The 19,529-nt window shown below is 34.4% G+C and overlaps 4 protein-coding genes across 5 annotated transcripts; all 4 read right to left on the bottom strand.

Moving 5' to 3' along the window:
* Positions 1-1,949: 1,949 nt before the first annotated feature.
* On the bottom strand, positions 1,950-5,379 carry LOC114196325 (grpE protein homolog 1, mitochondrial-like). Its single transcript, XM_028086935.1, has 6 exons — positions 5,116-5,379; positions 4,669-4,849; positions 4,391-4,584; positions 4,116-4,283; positions 3,056-3,184; positions 1,950-2,366 (listed from the first exon to the last, which is right to left on the bottom strand). The coding sequence occupies exons 1-6, from the start codon at positions 5,242-5,244 to the stop codon at positions 2,280-2,282; spliced, it is 888 nt and encodes a 295-aa protein (XP_027942736.1). The 5' UTR covers positions 5,245-5,379; the 3' UTR covers positions 1,950-2,279.
* Positions 5,380-8,446: 3,067 nt separating this feature from the next.
* On the bottom strand, positions 8,447-9,175 carry LOC146883485 (secreted RxLR effector protein 161-like). Its single transcript, XM_085666381.1, has one exon. The coding sequence runs from the start codon at positions 9,173-9,175 to the stop codon at positions 8,447-8,449; it is 729 nt and encodes a 242-aa protein (XP_085522507.1).
* A 4,220-nt stretch (positions 9,176-13,395) lies between these two features.
* Positions 13,396-15,371, bottom strand: LOC114164356 (uncharacterized). Its single transcript, XM_028048994.2, has 2 exons — positions 15,134-15,371; positions 13,396-14,467 (listed from the first exon to the last, which is right to left on the bottom strand). The coding sequence occupies exons 1-2, from the start codon at positions 15,252-15,254 to the stop codon at positions 13,611-13,613; spliced, it is 978 nt and encodes a 325-aa protein (XP_027904795.1). The 5' UTR covers positions 15,255-15,371; the 3' UTR covers positions 13,396-13,610.
* An 878-nt stretch (positions 15,372-16,249) lies between these two features.
* On the bottom strand, positions 16,250-19,529 carry LOC114162137 (Ribosomal protein L20). Of its 2 annotated transcripts, XM_028045924.2 has the most exons (4): positions 19,316-19,517; positions 18,011-18,096; positions 17,728-17,932; positions 16,250-16,670 (listed from the first exon to the last, which is right to left on the bottom strand). In XM_028045924.2, exons 3-4 carry the CDS (start codon positions 17,911-17,913, stop codon positions 16,491-16,493), a joined length of 366 nt encoding a protein of 121 aa, XP_027901725.1. In that variant the 5' UTR covers positions 17,914-17,932; positions 18,011-18,096; positions 19,316-19,517; the 3' UTR covers positions 16,250-16,490. The 2 variants fall into 2 exon arrangements, with proteins under 2 accessions (XP_027901725.1, XP_027901724.1); XM_028045923.1 differs by lacking the exon at positions 18,011-18,096 and having other exon boundaries at positions 19,316-19,529.

Genomic DNA, 19,529 nt, shown 5'->3' with positions numbered 1-19,529 from the left:
CTGCCTTCTTATTCTGCATTTTAGTCTTTGCATATTGATTTGGAGGACAAAATTTAGATGCAATTTCTCAATTTTTAGTAATAGAGAAACAAATTTCTCTCTGTTTAGATTCATAGAGTTTAAGGATGAGTTTCTTTTAGCATTTTTTTTAGAAAAAATTACTTTTTTGCTTAGATATTTATCAAAAAATATTTTAAAAAAGTATTAGAAGAAAAAAGCTAAAACCAATTTATTTCAATACATTATTTGAAATAGTATATCAAAAAAATTGTTACAGATTTTGGTTTTATTGACATGAAGAGATACTTTTAGCTAATTTTTTTTTTCTAATTATAACCTAATTGCTAGTAATTACTTTTTTTAAAAATACTTTTAAAATTAAACAAAAAATTCACATTTGAAGGAAATTTAAGAGAAAATATGACTTTTATGAATAAAAATTTAATTAATGTAAGAGAAAACGTGACTTGTATAAATAATTTTTCCTTATCTTGTACTTCTTTTTTCGGTTTTAGATGACAGACTTATCTTGTCTACCACCCAACTAAGTGGACCTAATTGCTCCTAAATATTTCTGTAGTGGGTTTTTTTCCCTTGATAAATGCACATTTATAGTATATATGGTATATGATTAGACACTTAATTCTTATATGAAAAATTAATATTTATTGAAAATCAAAATTAATTATAAAACAATTGAATTTAAACTAAACTTAAACTTACACTTAGTATTGTCAAAAATTATCCACATCCACAGAATTGAATTTAGAACCATATATTATAACTTTCGGCGTCTTCTGTTTCAACGTTTTTCTAGACGTTAAACTAACTTCTTTCTATTGATATGCATCTAAATTAGATTTTAACACTAAGCTTTATTTATTAACCTTTATTTTTTAAAATGGCATGTCACATTGTTTAAGTACAAGTACAGTTTCCTTTCATTATATAACTACTTAAATTGTAAATTCTATTTAAATATTAATAATGTTATTCAGAAATTTAATGAATCTGCAACCTGATTCAATTTCGTTTTAAAATGGATTCAAATTTGTTAATTTACATAAAAATTAAATAAAATTAGTTCTCACTTTAACCTACTATCCGTCTTCGTTTCTATATCACTTGAGATACTCCGTTTTTGTTTTGGATGACAATTTTTCTTATAATCATGTAATTTATATCAAATACTCATAAATCAAATCGACCATTAATCTTTGAAAATGACAATTTTTTTTTCCAGTTTTTTACTGATACCAATAATAATGATTGAATCTTTATCGCATTCATAAACTCTCAGAAGAAACTGCAATTCTGCCATTCTGCAAATTCTGCAATTGAACGTATTAATGACGAGTAACACATTTTTGCTAAGGACTATTAAAAGAAATTAAATTCCTCAGCTTAATTTTTGCTAAGGCCTGTTACAATATAGTATATATTGTAAATGATTAGACATTTAAGGGTTGTTATATGAAAAATCATGTAATTTTTTAATAGCCCCATCTAAGAAACCTTGGTGAAACAAAATAATATAAAGCACAAACTAAAAATAATCATAATTTCAATATATACTCTCAATACAAATTATTTGCATCAACCAATTAAAATCATTTTAATTATGACTTCTAAAATAATTGAAAAAAATTGGCAACCACACCATGCATGCGAATTTGAATGAGTTTTGAGTATCAAAAGAGCCTGAAGAATACTAATTTTTATGCTTTAAAATATATTAAAAAAAATTTAATATACTAACATAAGTATATTTTAAAGATTCTACAACACCACCAAAATCTCAGCAAAGAACCTGGACTGCGATGCATACCTAACCATCTATTATTTGATGACAGTAAAAAAAATCTTTTAACTGACCAAGAATTGTAATTACTGACCCAAGTATTCATTAGATATAATGATATGTAGAAAACCATACAGAACTCAATAAATGGACAAAAATGGGGGAAGGGAGCAGCTGCATGTGAAAATTAACCTTCAGGCACCAAAGTCTTACAATTTCACCCTTGTAAAATTATGATTGAAAAAAGGTACTAAAACTCCTGAACTCAGTGCGGGTATTGAGAGGTTACAAAAGATGTTACTATAATGAACATGCAAATAGCATGCATACTATCAAAATCTCATGGAATTAAGCTCATCGTACATGGTATTTTTGTTATTAAAAAAATAAGACTTCGAACAATAGAAGCATATAGAAAAAAAAAACATTGAATGGTATTCAACAAGAACTCACTATCAGGCTTTCCTTCATGCCATCATCACTCAGTTGCTTTGTTATCATCTACTTCTTGAGTTACACCAACTTCTGCCGGACGAAGAACACGATCATAGAGCATATATCCAGCCTGTAAAAGTGACCGGGGGTTAAGCCTTGTTAGGATTGATGGTAAGGGATGCAAACAAAGGAAATTACTAATGGTGGTATTGTTTGAGTATTTATGAATGAACCGTCAAGCAAACCTAAGAACAAGACCACATTTATTCCAAACTCTCAAAAAGTGGATTTTAAATCCAACTCACTATCATCAAACTTACATGAAAGATGAAGTTTGCATTCGGTTATATACTATAATTATTTTTTATCTTTAATTAATGTGAGATTTTCAACATACTTCCTTACACAGAAGAGTGAACATCTTGAATTTGAAACTTAATATTTGCAAGTGATTTGATGACAGCTGAATAGCAAGTAACACTATAGACTTAAACTTTGGTAATATAGGTAATCGTACAATCTTATAAGTAAAAGTGATATCTCCAGTCAAAGTGATATCTCCAACACACCCTTTCTATCAAGGACTCAAGCATAAATACAAAACCTCTTGAGACCTTTGATAAACATTGATGGAAATAATTAGTATGGCAAATACAATAAACAAAAAGCGAATCATTAATAATGAAACACGTCAACCTAGCTTCGTATAGTTTTCGAGTTCGAAAAGGTTTTCCAAATACAACACAATTTTGAAAAAAAAAAAAAATGTTGACACTGGGAAAAAACCATAGTACTACAACAAACAAGTATATAGAATACCTTTAGAACAACTCCAACAGTGCCAGGGGCCTTGGTAGCATGAGGGATTTGGAAGATGGCATTGTGCCTGTGTGGATCAAATGGCTCATTTGTAGGATCATATTTTTCTACACCATGTTTTTTCAGTACCTATAAGCAATAGATTGTCAACCAAAATGAACAAGATTACACACTGGAACTATTTCTAGGAGCACATCAAGTCAAGCAAAATATATAAAAACGATTAACTTAGTTTCACTTCACTCCCTTACCAACCACTGTAATGAACTCTATTCCAACTTCGCTCCCAAATGAACCACTCTAGACAACTCTAATCGAAACACGGACCTATTGTAGGGATTGATTTTAATATTCCATCAATCACTACATGACTGTTACTTATGTATTAGCCTAACTATGCATTCACTTTTCTTGTACTGGTCTTTTTTGGACTCAGGCTTAAACTGGATTTTAATGTGTTCTTAATTTGTGTCCAAGCTTCTCTTAAATCTTAAATACAAGGGACATAAGATTAGAATTCTTATCGTAATGCTTGAAGGATGTCTAATTGAAAACGCTTTATAAAAAACAGAATGATTAGTTATTAAAATTCACAGCAAATTTGTATCTTCTAGAAGGTGCTTGCACAATCAGACCCTAGGTTTGATTCCCTAGTTTTCTTCTAATCTCTTCTATTGTCTTCTTCGATTTTCTCTAGAGCCAGGCTACTTCCCTTGCAGACTATATGGACGATTCAACCCACCAAAACCAAAGTACCAGAGTTAATTTTTCCTTTAAGATTCTCTAAAACCAATATCAATCCTAGAAAGTGAAGATAACACCCTGACAGCTTGACAGTCACCAACTTAAGCCAAAGTCCACTTCCTATTCCTGGTATATCAACTTTCCAAAACCCTTTTCAAACAGACCCAACCCAATGAACCTTATGTACCCAGAAACCCATCTAAATGTGGAACACTGCAACAAGAGGTAAAACAACTTTACACTGAGAAAATACATTATGTTAGCTAGGACTATTGCAAATAAACAACAAAGCCATAGAGTATAACAGTCTACCTACCTCTGCAAGTTGTTTCTCAGTCATTTCAACGCCTTCAAGAAGTGTTTTCAGGAGTTGCGCTGCTTCCGAAGACTCCTTAGGAGATTCAATTTTTGAAAAACTCTCCTTTACAACAGAGGAAGCTCTTCCCAAATTGTCAGCAACATCTAGTAGACTCTTCGCAAAATTCTACATCACACTAAAGCCACTCAGCAAAAAATTGAAGAGCGAGTACCAAGAGGTCAAGACTTGTATAGCAAATTTTTTCGAATTTAAAAAAGGTCAAAAGTCAAGACCTGTATAGCAAATTTTTTCGAATTTTCTGCTTCACGCCTTGTTCTGCCCATGACATTCTCCATCTCCGCATAAGTTCGCAGAACTTTGTCCTGCATTTCCGCAATCTCCTTGTGTTTCAACTTCAAAAGCTGTTCCTTCTCAGCAACAAGCTTTACTAAATCATCCCTGGATTGATCACATTCACTCTCTACATCTGAAGCAGAAAACGCAGTTCATTCAAAACTTCAAATATTTATTTCGACCAATCAAGCTTAAGACCGAGATTTCGAAACGAAACCTGATTCTTTGGTTTCATCAGCAGCTTTGGCTTCTTCAGACTGATCAGTCACCTTTGCTTCCTCACATGCCTTTACAGGGTCATTGCTGGCAGGTTCAGAAGAGGCCGAAGAAGAAACTCCGAATCTCGAAGTCAAGGATGAATTCAGTGGATTCCGCAAAGTAGCTTGAACTGGAATAAGCTGAAACATCAGAAATATCACATGATGAGAATACTTAGCCAAAGCAAAATCTCCTGAACACATAATTGTAAGGAACAAAATAGAACAATTACAAAATCTACACAATAACTCATTGCCAAATATCATGATGATAAACTCAACTCACACATGGAATACAAAATGCCAAAACTGTAATGTTTTCAATAAACCCTAAAACCCTACTTAAACCCCAATACTAAAATTAGCAAAAAAAGAAAATTCTGTTCAGGTTTTTAGAATAGGGTTACCTTGTTGGGTGATGGGTGAAGGAGAGAATGAAAGTGATTGGAGAAAGGTTGGGAATTCCGTGAAACAGAGAGGGTGAAGCTTCGACAAAGGGTTGCAGAGGAACGGGACAAGACCCTGTGGAAGAACATGGCCGAAGAAAACGGATTGAGCAGAGATCCGAATTGGGATTGAAGAGAGAAAGTGATTTTTGAGTTGAAAACTGAGGAAATGAAGAAGGGAAAATTTGCTTGGACACAAAGAAAACAAAATGTTGGGGGTTAGGGTTTAAGGGAAATATTTCTATGTTGACGATATTACCCTTCTGTTTTGGGTTTAGAAACTGCAATGTTTAGTTTCTTTGTGATGAAATGGGAATTTCCCTTTGGGTTTCCAAACTAGAAGAATCTAGAAAAATAGATGTGCAATCTGATGAGGAAAATCATCTATTATATTAGTTAATGTTTTGTTTTTCTTCTTTTTATCATGTTTTGGTGGGAGAAATCTATAACTTAAAAAAATTTAACGTGTTATTATGTATGTCACGTGTATTAAATAATAAAACATCAAACAAATTTGTGTTAGTTTAAAAACTAATATTTTGAGAAAAAAAAACAATAAGGGCTTTTTACATCAAAAGTTAATAAAAATATAAATTTGGTTGAAAGTCATTTTGCCAACCTTAAGTAAATATTATTGACATATAATCATCTTATTGAAATGTTTTAACAATATTACATAAGGCTAATTTCATATAATTATTAAATTATTCAAATAAAAAGGACTGAAAAAATTTACTATCGATTAATTTTAGAGTTGCTCAAAATTTATTTAACCTGATGTTAAATCACATGAAATTACTTCTTAATATTTTGTAAAATAATACAAATATCTCGTCATTTTAATATTTATAGTGACTTTTTTCAAAGTCACGTTATAATGATTTCAAACACTTAAACAACAATAATAAAATATACAAAGAGTTTTATGTACAAAGCATTTTAGGAATACAAAAAATAGTATAAAAAAAGAAAAAGACTTACATTTACAATTTATTATATTATCATTATTATTATTATTCATTTTATTATTGCATAAGAAATATATTCTTAACATATTTAATTATAATTATGTAATTTTACCTTATTTAGAATCTTGTAATATATATATATATATATATATATATATATATATATATATATATATATATTTGATAAATAAAGAAAAATAAATTTTCTTGATATAAAGCTTATCATGGTATAAAAACCTAGAAAATTTATAGGATTTTATTCTTCTTTTCAAAATGCAAGATATCATGTAGAAATAATGACGATGGTTAGATTCATGCTCTTTCAAATCCAATTGAGCCAACATGAATATTTGACATCACTGAGCAACGACAACAACTTCTTATATTTGAGTGTTTCCAAAATCAAGGACTATCTTCATAATAAGAAGTCTCACATCATCAAGAAATTTATTGTTGAAAATGATTACAACACAATCAGGTAGGATTGTCGAATGGGGTAAATTGTCACATATACGAAGGAGGACAGCGTGATTTTAGACAGTGCTTTGCACTTTGATAATGTCCTTTTTATGCCTTGATTAACTTGCAAATTAATCTCTATATCACAATTAATTGATGTCTCCAATTGTATTGTTCAATTCAATCATACATTGTGTGTAATGTAGGATCCAAAGACAACGACATTGATTGAAACAGGTGAACAAATGAATGGACTTTTTTTGTTCAAAGCATTCGAAAGGTACATGCATTAATATTTAACAAAGATTTGTCAATTGATCAATCATATAGACATTTGGGTCACTCGTCATACAAGATGTTAAATTTCATCCCCATGTGAGTCACTTTAGTAAAAGTAATAATAATAGAATGTGATGTTTGTCCTTGTACTAAACAAAAAAGAATTTTTTATCAAGTGAGCATATTGCAAGTAGTTTGTTTGAATCAGTTCATTATGATTTGTGGGAACTTTATCATTTTACACCACATTTGCTTTGGTTTTTACACCTTATTTTTATGTTGTTAAAAGCCCAACTCATTTTTACATATATACCATCCTTTTTTTTTCTTTTTACACATATTTCTTTTTATGGTCTAGTAGGCCCAATATGTTTTTATATTCATTCCCCTACACCTCCATGATTTCTTCTTACACCCCTATAGTTTTATTGACATTACCTCATTACCCTTAATGGAAAATTTAATAAAACAAAAAACTTAAAATTAGTTTACCTTTTGCTTCTTCTCAATGTGTTCCTTTGCACCTCGATCTCTTCCATCAATGGTGAGAAGACTTTAAAGATGGATTCATCCTGTTTTTTGTTTTGGCATTTCCCAAAAAAATCACCTTGTTTTTTTTTTTACTATTGTAACCTTTAAACTCCCTAATTTCATTGCTCTTTCTCTCCATTAAAAAATTTTCATGTTCTAAAAGACTCACAATCACCGTAGACTAAGTTTCTAAAGGCCTTGTTTTCACCTCATAAGTAGACATGTCAAAACGGACCAAATTCGTGAGTCAACCAGTCTCGTCACGAATTTAAGTTGGACCGAATTGAGAAATTGAATATTTTTTCAGTCATGAGTGAAAACGGTTTGGGCTCACTTAACTCAGAATCAACTTATTTTTTAAAAAACGTATTTTTTATCTTTGAATCAAAAAAAGAAATCCTGATTTCATAGTTTTTTTTCTACATTTATTGATATCTTTGATATGGGTTAATGAGTCAACCTACTTAACCCACTAACCCGTAATAGGCTGAGTTGAGTTGTAAATTTTCGGCTTACCAGAAAAAGAGTCGAGCTGAACTCACTCATTTTTAACCTAACTCATGGTGAGTGAACCCGTATCAGTCGAACTGACTCACTTATAGATTTGGTCTTGTCGAGGATCTTCCCCAAACAAAAGCAGCTCCAAGCACCTCTCTTGGTCAAGACACTCCTCCCAACAATTGTATGCATGTGGTGTAGGACGTCCCCATTTGTAATGTATTTTGAATTATTCAATATGTTGGACTAAAGTCAGATCCAGAAGCATACCTGATTGTATGTTTTCAGATTCAAAATCTCATTCAACATTTGATATGTATTCATAATCTGGAAAAAAAAATCTTATAAGAGAAATCCCTTTCCATGAATACACTTCAGTTAGCAACTGTAAATGGGAGAGCTACTAATAGAGAATGAAGACTTTCTCATATTATTAAAGTATGAAAACTGTGATATTTATATACACTGAGAATAAAAGTAACAGACTAAACAGAAAATGCGAAAAATTAATCCCATGCACGTAACCATGCCCCATGCATAGGCCCATACACATTGACTTAAATCTCAACATGCCTCCATAAGTTAAAACCGAACAATTCCCAAAGACTCTCTGAGTTTACAAAATCTAGCAGCCTCAAAGGCTTTGTAAAGATATCTACACTCAAATCTTTTGTGCTGCAGTGCTCTACTTCAAGCTTCTTGTCATTAACCTGCTCTCTCAAAAAATGAAACATCATCTCTATATGTTTGCTTTTTCCATGAGCTGATGGGTGTTTAGCTAAGTCTATTGCAGACTTATTATCAACAAATAGTGTTGGTGGTTGGACAAATTCTGCATTCATCTCCTTCAATAGCATCCTAAGCCATGCTGCTTGACACGCAACATGTGCAGCAGCTATATACTCTGCTTCACAAGAGGAGAGAGCCACCACGAGTTCCTTGACTGAATTCCAGGACACTGGTCCTTCGCCACAGTAAAATTTGTGACCTGCAGTGCTTTTTCTGTCTTCCCTGTCACCACACCAATTTGCATCTGCAAATCCCACAAACTTCATCTCATCCAATGGCTTCTTGTATGGAAACATTATACCAAGATTACACATTCCACGCAAATAGTGTAAGATACGTTTCACAGCATTCATATGGCTAACTTTCAGGCTTTGCATATGTCTGCTAACAATGCCAACACCATAGCTCAAATCGAGTATGGTGTTACACAAGTATCTCAGACTCCCAATGATTCTTTGAAAATTTGTGTGATCAACATCTTCCTCCTCAGTGCCCATTTATAATCTCAGACCCATTTCCGTTGGAGTTACTGCAACATTGCAATCCTTCATCCCGAACCTGCTGAGAAGATCACGTGAGTACTTCATCTGATGCATAATAGTTCCAGCTTTTGTGAACTGAAACTCAATGCTTAGGAAGTAGTTGAGTCTTCTCAAATCACTCATCTCAAATTCACTATGCATTTAAGACTTAAACTCTGCAATTGCTTCTGGCTTGCTCCCAGTCAACAACATATCATCCACATAAAGACATACTATTATTTTCTCTTCTTTGTCTTAGTCTTTCCAGCACTTGGTGTACACCCCTTGTTCGGAAACATATCTCACAAAACCAATCTTCTCCAAGAACTAATTGATCTGATGGTTACAAGCTCTAGGAGATTGTTTAAGCCCGTAGAGTGCCTTATTAAGCATGTATACCTTGTGCTCTTCTCCTTTGACTATGAAACCCAATGGTTGTGTTACATATATTTCCTCCTCCAAATAGCCATTCAAGAAGGTAGATTTCATGTCTAGTTGGTGCAAGGACCAACCCTTCCACGTTGTCATTGCTACAATGATTCTAACAGTCTCCAGTCGAGCCACATGAACATAGATTTCTCCATAGTCTACTCCTGTTTTCTAGAGGAATCCTTTGGCGACCAATCTCGCCTTGTACCTCACAATTTCACCCTTAGGATTTGCTTTTATTTTATAGACCCATATCAAAGAGATTGGTCTTCTGTCTGGTGGTGGTTCAACCAGTGTCCACGTCTTGTTTTTCTCTATGGCTTCAATCTCTTCCTCCATGGCTCGCACCCAATGAGTGTCTCAAATAGCATCATAGAATTCTATCTAATCTTCCTCAACTATCAGGGCGAAATGCACAAAATTTCCATTCTCTGTTACCGCTAGATCATTGAAAACTTCATAATCTTTGAAGCGTGTAGGTGGCTGAGTAACTCGCTGTGATCTTCTAGTTTTTTCATGAGGCTCCTGCTGCATTGTGACATCACCTACAACATCATCAGTTAGTGAAATTGTTGGTGTTGTACCTGATTGAGTTTATTGTCTCGTTTCCTGCCAGTTCCAACACGAGCCTTCGTCAACCACCACATCTCTGCATATGATTACCTTTCGAGAGTTTGGATCAAACAATTTATAGCCGCCTGTTACGTGATAGCCAATCAAGACTGCCATCTCACCTTTGTCATCAAGTTTGTTACGTGTTTAATCTAGAATGCAGTGATAACAAAGAGAGCCAAAAACTCTCATATGAGTTACATCTGGTTTCTAACCAGACCAGGCTTCCTCTGGTGTTATACCATCAAGCTTCTTTGTTGGTGAGCGATTCAAAACATAGGCAACAGTTGAAACCGCTTCTCCCCAAAGATATTTTGGAACACCCTTGCTTTTAAGCATGCACCTTACCATGTTAAGTAGCGTCTGATTCCTCCTTTCTGCAGTACCATTATGATGCGACGTGTATGGTGGTGTTGCCTCATGAGCTATTCCATTTTCAGCACAAAAATTCTTGAATTCAAGAGAGTTGAATTCTCCCCTATTATCAACACGAAACCTCTTCAACTGCTTGCCACATTGATTTTCAACTAGTGACTTGAACCGCACAAACATTTCAAACGCTTCACTCTTCTTTCGCAAGCAATACACCCATAACGTTCTCGTATAATCATCTGTAAAAGTAATAAAGTACTTGTTGCCCCCATGTGTTTCAACCGGCAATGGACCGCAAATATCTGAATGTATTAGCTCAAGTTTCTCCGAAGTTTTCGAAGATACCTCTTTATTGAATTTTTTTCGCGTTTGCTTGCACTCCATACACTCTCTACATACTTCGTCTAGAACACACATATGAGGAATACCAACTACCATTTTCTTTTGTCCAAGTTCTCTCAAGTCCTGAAAGTTAAGATGTCCAAACTTGAGATGCCACAACCATTCGCACTTGTCACTGACAACAGCAAAACATTGGTGCTTCAATGCATCCATCTTAACCTGAAAGGTCCGATTGGAGGAAAGACCAGCATATATAACCAGCTTCTGGGTTTGATCAAAGACACATAAGGATTTATCTTCAAGCGTCATCTTGAAACCTCTTTGCATCAACTGGCCCAAGCTCAGAAGGTTTGATTTCAACCCGGGCACATATAGAACATTTTCAATTATCACGTCCTTGCCATCACTTCGCAACACAACTCTACCAGTTCCTTTTGCTGTGAAGGAACTATTATCTGCGAAATGTATATTTTCTTGACTTACATCACTTATTTGCACGAACCAATCTTTCTTCCCGATCATGTGCGTGGAGCACCCAGAGTCCAAGTACCACAAATTTTCACCGTTGAGCTTCGCATCTGTCTCAACCATCAACATGACAGTCTTTTCATCAAAATTTTCTTCCTCTGCAAGATGAACTCGCACATTCTTCTTTGGTCTGTTCTTGGCTTCGTCACCATCCCAGCAGTCTCATGCATAATGCCCGAACTTTTGGCAGTTATAACACTTGACTTTTTTCTTGTCATACTTCTTCTCCTTATCTTCTCTAGAATTTTGTTTCTGGTCTTTGTTCTTATACTCATCTGACTCTCCCTTCTTCTTTATCTTAGTTCCTTTCTTGGAATCTCTTTTCTGCTTTCCATTTGTTCTTGCATGAAGAACATGCTCTTGATAGGATCTCCGCTCAGACATGCACAACTCGTAGGCTTCGAGCGAATGTTGCAGCTCCTAGAAGGTTAGTGCATCCAAATTTTTCGTCTCTTCAATGGTAATTACAAGATGATCGAATCTTGGAGGAAGTGACCGCAAAACCTTGTTCACGATATGTTGTTCAGACACTTTGTCACCGCAAGAATGCATGTCGTTAACAAGTTCTTGAATCTTGTTGAGGAACCCAACCACCGAGTCACTTTCTTCCATGATGAGGAACTCAAATTGTCTTCGTAGAGCCAGCAGCTTTACTTTCTTATGTTTATCCCCCGCACCATACGTAGCCACCAAGATATCCCACGCTTCTTTGGTTGTGCCCGCCATGGAAATCCTATTAAAGATCGGTGAGCTAACATATTGATAGATCAAGTACCTTGCCTTGCCATCTAACTTGTGTTGAATCTTGTAAGCCTTCTTATCATCATCAGTAGCCTTCGCACCCGGTGGTGAAACACCATGCTCAACAACTTGAGCCACATCTTGAAAGATGAAGATCGCATTCATCTTAATCTTCCAGTCTTTGAACATGCTACCATCAAAGATAGGTAGACCCCCTTGTATCATCCCACCCATATCGGCCATGCTACACCACGAACCGGATCAAGAATGCACATGAACCTTTCTTGATTACAAACCAAGACACCACTCCTTCCACTTTGCTGGAAGAATGCACTATCACTACATTGCACTACACACGTCTGATTTGGTCGCAGGCACACACAACTCACGTCCTTGGACCGTAAAGAGCTCTTGATACCATGTAAATGGGAGAGCTACCGATAGAGAATGAAGACTTTCTCATATTACTGAAGTATGAAAATTGTGATGTTTATATACACCGAGAATAGAAGTAACAGACTAGACAGAAAACGCGAAAAATTAATCCCATGCACGTAACCCCCCATGCATAGGCACATACACATTAACTTAAATCTCAACAACAACAATGTCAAAAACAACAAAACTCATACCCATTTACCTCATTCTCCGAGACACACTATGCAACAAGGACGAACCACTTTCTTTCTAAACTTTGAGCAAGGACGTGTGGAGCATTGAAGCCATGGAAGTGTAGACCGTTCAAGCTTCAACAATTGAGGTGCATGGAGCTACGAGATAACTCCAACTCTATATTTATTTATCTTAAGATAACTCCAACTCTATATTTATTTATCTTTTTTTTATTTGTTGTCTAATCATGATTTAGGTTGCTTACACATATTAAAAAAAATGATATTTTGATTTATTTTTTTAATCCATTTTTAACCTATCACTTCAATCATCCTTTAGTACCTTTTAGTTATTTATTTTAGTTTTTTTTAGTGATGTGATAATTTAAAAATAATTAGAATAGTAGATTAAAAGTCAATAAAAAAAGTTAGATCAAAATAAAAATATTATTATGTTTGAAAAAAAACAGTGAAATCATTTATTTAAAGCTTCAAACTTTATATCCAAACTCATCGGGTTAGTCGGCTGACTGTGACATTAGCCTAGAATTCTTCCGACTGTGCAAGTTCAAAATTCAACATTGGATTTTTTTTTTCTTATAAGATTCAACATTGGATAATAAGGAACATGATAAAAGGAAGAAATATACAAAAAGTAATTATAAGAACTTAAGATCACAATCTATTTATAAGAACTTAAGATCACAATCAATTAATTATAATCTCATGGCCTTCATGCATGTTGACACAGAAACCCCACAAAATGAAGCAATTGATTAAAGTTCTTGGTTTCTGGGTCCTGCAAAAGATGACTTGACCACACTCTTTACGTAGAGTCCAATAAGCAACACAAGAAAGACAAGAACAACTAAGTTGGCTACTTTATTCTGCTTTTTAACCTCCAAAACCATGTCAGAAATCTTCTCTAGCCTTATGTTCATCTTCGCTACACCAATCCTACTTAACCCTTCAAGACCAGTTCCTTCAGCCTTATTAGAACCTATAACTTCCCTCATATCTTTCTCATCATCATCTGTTTTTATTTGTGATTGTGCCACCTTCTTTTCAGAATCTTCATCACCTTCCTTTTGCTCCTTCACTGTCGTTTGTGTCGTTTCATGCATTTCTTCATAACTTCTGCTTTTGTCTCCGGTTTCTGCTTTGCTCATCTCCCTTTGCAGCATCACTTGAGAGTCTTCATGTTCTTGAGGTGGTCGTGGTGGTGGTAGTGGTTGTTGTTCCTCAATCTTGGATTCTTCAGTTGTGTCTTCTTTTGAGTCTTTTTCATCATGATGTTGTTGTTGAGTAGCATCTGGTTTGTGATTATCATCGGTTATTGTACTTGTTGGTTGGTGGGGCTTTGAAGGTTTTTGTTGTGTTGGTGACGGTGGTGGGGGTGGTGGTGGTGATGATGGTGGTGGTGATGACGACGGTGGTTTCATGACTTTGGGAAGCTTTACGTATAGCATTCCAGCTTCAAACTTGGCACTGATTCCACTGGTGTCATGAGAATCAGAAAGGGGTTCTTCCTTGCGAAATCTACGCCACTTGTTCTCACTGATCTTTCTTTCACCACTCACCCTTAGGACACGGTTAGAGGACACTTGAACCCGCAATTGCTCTTTTCTAAACCCTGTTATATCAAACATACATACATACACATTAATTATTTAATTTCATAGAATTTTTTCTGTACACCTACAAAGAAAATTTACTTTTCCTTTTCGTTTTTATATTATGTTTCTTTTTTTTGTCGAAGTTCTCGTGTGTATCGAGATAAATTTGTTAGGATTAATATTACATTCAAATTATTTTTCGCGTTGAAGGATGAAATTTTCATTATAATTTTGTCATTGCAGAATATATTAAACATGGAAAGATAAAGTTGTATTTAAATTGTCCTCTCTATGCATATGCCATATAAGAATATTGAATGATTAGAACAACACAATTGAGGATTAAGAGAAATTTTGCCTTTACAAACACAGTCAATATTATGACGTCAACCTCAAGTCCATTAAAATAATATCGTTAAGATCGATCATCGTATTTGAGATATTCTCGATTGGAACTTGATTCAGAACATCCAATACTTTTATATCGTTTAAGAGTGAAGACCAATCATAATTTAATTACAACTTTTTCTTTTCATATTCTGAAGTGTCTTTTAAAAATAAAATCGTGATGATTCTAATATGATAACTTCGTTAGTATTATCAGAAAATGAGTTTAATCGATGGAATTAATTTGAGTAACATTTTTAAGTAAATATATAAGGCATAAACTAAGGGAACTGAACCTGGAAGCATAAGAATCAGCGTGTCACTATTTTGCTGGCGATCCCAATCGGAGGGTGGTATAAAATCTTCATGAACAGGTTCAGCAGCTGCTTGTGCATTTGTCCTTTCATCTAACGACATTCTCACCTTTGTTTCTTCTTTTTCTCTTATTTTGCAGTGTACGTATCTTTGTTTCTTCCCTTGGTGAAAGAAATGTGAAGTTATGTTGATTATATACACATTGAGAGCAGCTAGCTATATATGTTTTCTTGGAACCTAGTTCTTCCTTTTCGTGCAAAGATTGATTTAACTATGTTGAGGACTTTTCTTAGTTGTCCTATGCAAGAGAAGGAGAAAATAACACATTGTTTCTCCAAAGAATACTTTGCTTGTATGCTCGGTGATGTGAGCTATGTGCCTTCTCCAAAACACACATCTAATGTGTAAATTAAGACGAGAACTTGAGATTGTTCCTTGCTATAAGGGTTTGCTTATTCTTTATATAATAGTGTCTAAACAAAATTTGCAGATCTATTCTTTGGTGTTTGAATGCACCATTCATTCTCAATTTTCACTTCTTCACATTCTATTTTATCTATTTCTATGACCTTCTTATCTTTACACAATTTGTATACTTGTTAATGGGCAGCATTGGACAAGTGTAACTGTTTATATTCATTTGATAAGGCCTGCATGTGTAACTGTTCAATTTCTCCTTTAAAATAATGTTTTTATAACCTCACAACCTATTTTTAAGGAGACTATAATTATTAAAAGAATGTAAATTTTTATAATCGTAAAATAAAATGAGAAAAGAAAGTAATATTTTCGTAATAGTTTTCGAAGAGTGAATCATCAAATCTGTACTGTATGTGTAATGAAAACATTAGACAAACTCCGCTTAGCACAGAAATTTAAAATAAAATTTACTGTGATATCTTGATGATCTTGTCTTATGAATTTAACATTCTAATGTGTTCAGATAATCAAATTATAGTGACATTGCTAAGGATCGAGATGAAACAAAAAATAGCTGTGGTTTTTCAACTTACAGATTCAAGGAACAGTTCTAAGAGGAAACAAAAACCTTGGAGACACATGTACTAAAAAATCTTAATTTTTGGTAGAGGCCAATGGAAGCAAAATGCACCGTACTTGGGATTAAGGCTTATTATTGTCCCAACATTTCTGACATTGAAAAGGGGTAGCGAAGGAGGAAGATCATACAGATAAAGAGTATTCAATAATAATGTCTTCGTGAATTACAGACATATAAAATTGAAAAGATAGCGTACGAAACCCGAACTCCTCAAAATTTGTTAAGGAATCTAACATAAACGACCACTAAATGTTTGCTAAAGTGTCATGTCATGACCCCTAAAAGGCGACCTTTCTAGGAGGAATCACAACATTCTTGTTTCCTGGAAATGCATTTCGCGATATATCAACCAAAGACTTGAAGCTATAGGGTTCATGCATAGATAACTCTGACAGAACTTTTCTGTTAAGTTGGATATTCTCCTTCATCAGCCCATGCATAAAGTTCCCATAATTGACCTGGCAAATAAAGGAAAAAATGTTCAGCAAAGAAATTGGCAGAAGATTAAATACCTCATCATGACATGCAAATATAAACTCTAAATAAAGGTATTAATGCACAATAAAGGTTGCCATTTACTACAGCGAATAAGGTTCAGATGCAAGTTCACCAAATAATCCAATCTGTCTAACAAGCGAGCTATTTTACACCAAAGAACACTTTCATTTCCATGGCATACTCCTATCATACAAAAGAGACAAAATCCATCTCTGAATGATTTGTTCATCCCGTGCATCCTCCTATGCTTCCTTAATAAATAAAGTATTAGCGGAACATAAATTCATTGATCCCATTAATCATCAGACAAAGCTCACATCATCCTGAGCTTTTAACTAAAACCAATTGACAAGAGAGCAGTAGCAGTTGCTCGGTCTAGAGATGCTGGATATATATGACATGATTGGGGAAAGAGAAGACTCATAGAAAGTTACTTCATATATAAAATACGACCAACAAGAGAAAAGCAAACACAAAACTCGAGAGCAGAGAAGCCAGTCCTATGTTTGCAGACAATGCTATAGCAAAGAATTATTCTAATAGGTAACATCACAACAAAGCAAAATTAATACGGCAATCATTATATTTTTCATGCAGCCTATTTAAGGAAGCAACAGTTTAACTATATAAAACAAAGGTTTTGCTTCCAGAGCTTTCAAGTGGAACTGTTGCAAAAGTTAGACGTCTATGTGTGAAAACATCCTGATATTACAAGCTCTGGCAGAAGATTCAACTGGAGAAGGTGTTAGAGTTATATGCGTACACATGTGTTATGTATAAGAATTAGCAAAACGGCTGACAATGTTTAGTTTTCTGATAACACAATCCCCAAACATGCAAGCGCAACAGTAATAACTATTTCTCTATAATCAGCATATTTTAGGCTCTTTCTCAACCAAAATCAAACACACACTTAGCAATGAAAGTTTGAAAACTTAACACTGAATTTCTTGGTCAACTATAAAATTGAGAAAGATTATGGATTTGTAAGAGAAGAAAAGAAGCGAGAAGACATACCCCATGTACACGGGTACCAGCATTGATCCTTTGGATCCAAAGAGAACGCATGTCCCTCTTTTTGTTACGACGATCTCTATAAGAATATTGCAAGGCCTTCTCCACTCTCTCCCTTGCAATCCTTATGCAATTCTTGGCTCTACCCCTGAACCCTTTTGCTAACTTGAAGATCTTATCCTTGTTCATTTTCTCCTCTTTGTTCTTTCTACAATGCAAAACACATATTCATCAAATCTCAAACTAAGGGTGAAGTAAGAACACTCCCTATTATAATTTATCAGACATTGCTCAAACCATGCCCTCCCAGCAGTTGTGGATGACAACAGGTAGAGACGGATAGTCAATAGACAGACACCCGTAAAAAATACCCTGTTACATGCTACATTTCAGTTTGAAAATTATTCAAATAATTTTATACCTGCAGGTATCACAGCAGTGGATATTTTTAAAAAGATTACTTTGTGTTTTTAGGAGCTTGGTAGGTAAAAGTTTATCCTGATTATGTTGCATAATTAATATCCCATTAAGCAAAGCAGACAATAACAGTAAAAGGAGGCATATTTTGAGATTGAACTGAATAAAAATAAAGGGATAAAGATTGAGAAATCTAATCCGGAATATAAGATTGTGAGAACAGCGAAGAGTGCAGAACAAATCCAAGAATCAGAATCAAGAGCAGAAATCACCAAATAATGTAACCACACATTCACTGCTTCTCTCCCCTGTGAGGTTGAATCAATCAAATTAATATTATTTGGTAAGAACAATGGAAAACTAAATCAAGTTAAAACTCTGCAAGTTTGAGAATTCAAAATCTAAGATTATAAAGATTCAGAGTCTCGCAAATGAATAAACTTGAGCATTTTCATTGCCAAGATCTCCACTTAAGGGTAGTCAGATAGTGTATCATTTAACTTATTGATAATGGATTGTAATCAACAGTGTGATTTGTGATACGAAATTGATCATAGTGGTGAAAATTAAATTAAACGTATGAGTGTGATTTGTGCAAAGAAATTTGAGTACATGATCATACCCTGTCATTAGAATACCAGACAGGGCCTTGTTATGTTACCATAAATTTTACACCAGACACATCCTTTTAAGGCAAATGCTGTCAAGAAAGAATTATGGTGGCTGTTATGCTACCATAAGTTATATTTTTCTCTTTCAAATTATCAAGAATCATGACATGGACGCTTGGACTGAAAGTGAAAGTGTCATCGATGGGCACACAAGCTTGAGTATTACACTGCAGTTTAACAAATTCTTACAATTATGTACTGAAAACCGTAATTCTTTTCTGGTGAGGGAAGGAACAGTTAATTCGGCAAGCAAAACGTGTTAGGGTGTGCTCAATTATGATCAAAGTGCAAACATTTGATTTAGACGACTATATGCTGATGCAATATGCCACTCACTAACATTAAGCATACATCACCCAGATAAATATATAAAAAAAAATTACAGAAGAATAATATTAATTTGATTGATTCCATGAAAGAGAAAAAGAATATCTGGTTTCTTAAATTCGCAAAAGAAAAAAAAAATGCCCTTGAAAAACCCTAGAAGAGGCACAATCACTCACAGAGAGCACGCGAATGTGAGGTGAGTTTCTCACGGCACGGGTGACGGTGGAGCGGAGGTTCTCACGGGTGTACTGGCGGAGCAGAGCGGAGGCGAGCGGGTTCCGGCCGTCACGATCAAGCACAGAGGAGAGCTTGGTTTAGCTTTCAAAAGGGTAAATGATATTAGGAGAGTAGAGAAGGAGAAATTATTTTTGGTGAGTACCAAGTTAATAC

This window comes from Vigna unguiculata, chromosome 9 (assembly GCF_037176805.1).
Source record: "Vigna unguiculata cultivar grain cowpea cultivar isolate G323 ecotype 2 chromosome 9, ASM3717680v1, whole genome shotgun sequence".
Classification (NCBI taxonomy): Eukaryota; Viridiplantae; Streptophyta; class Magnoliopsida; order Fabales; family Fabaceae; genus Vigna; species Vigna unguiculata.
This window is presented reverse-complemented; position numbering and strand designations above follow the sequence as displayed.

What these genes read in the sequence shown, in the direction of transcription:
- LOC114162137 (XM_028045923.1), bottom strand. Translation starts at nt 17,913, where the DNA reads ATGAACAAGGATAAGATCTTCAAGTTAGCAAAAGGGTTCAGGGGTAGA. An exon ending in CTGGTACCCGTGTACATGGG is followed by an intron (nt 16,671 to 17,727) that starts GTATGTCTTCTC and finishes TTTATTTGCCAG; the next exon opens with GTCAATTATGGGAACTTTAT.
- LOC146883485 (XM_085666381.1), bottom strand. Translation starts at nt 9,175, where the DNA reads ATGGGCACTGAGGAGGAAGATGTTGATCACACAAATTTTCAAAGAATC.
- LOC114164356 (XM_028048994.2), bottom strand. Translation starts at nt 15,254, where the DNA reads ATGTCGTTAGATGAAAGGACAAATGCACAAGCAGCTGCTGAACCTGTT. An exon ending in GCTGATTCTTATGCTTCCAG is followed by an intron (nt 14,468 to 15,133) that starts GTTCAGTTCCCT and finishes TTGATATAACAG; the next exon opens with GGTTTAGAAAAGAGCAATTG.
- LOC114196325 (XM_028086935.1), bottom strand. Translation starts at nt 5,244, where the DNA reads ATGTTCTTCCACAGGGTCTTGTCCCGTTCCTCTGCAACCCTTTGTCGA. An exon ending in TTCACCCATCACCCAACAAG is followed by an intron (nt 4,850 to 5,115) that starts GTAACCCTATTC and finishes CTGATGTTTCAG; the next exon opens with CTTATTCCAGTTCAAGCTAC. An exon ending in TGATGAAACCAAAGAATCAG is followed by an intron (nt 4,585 to 4,668) that starts GTTTCGTTTCGA and finishes TTTCTGCTTCAG; the next exon opens with ATGTAGAGAGTGAATGTGAT.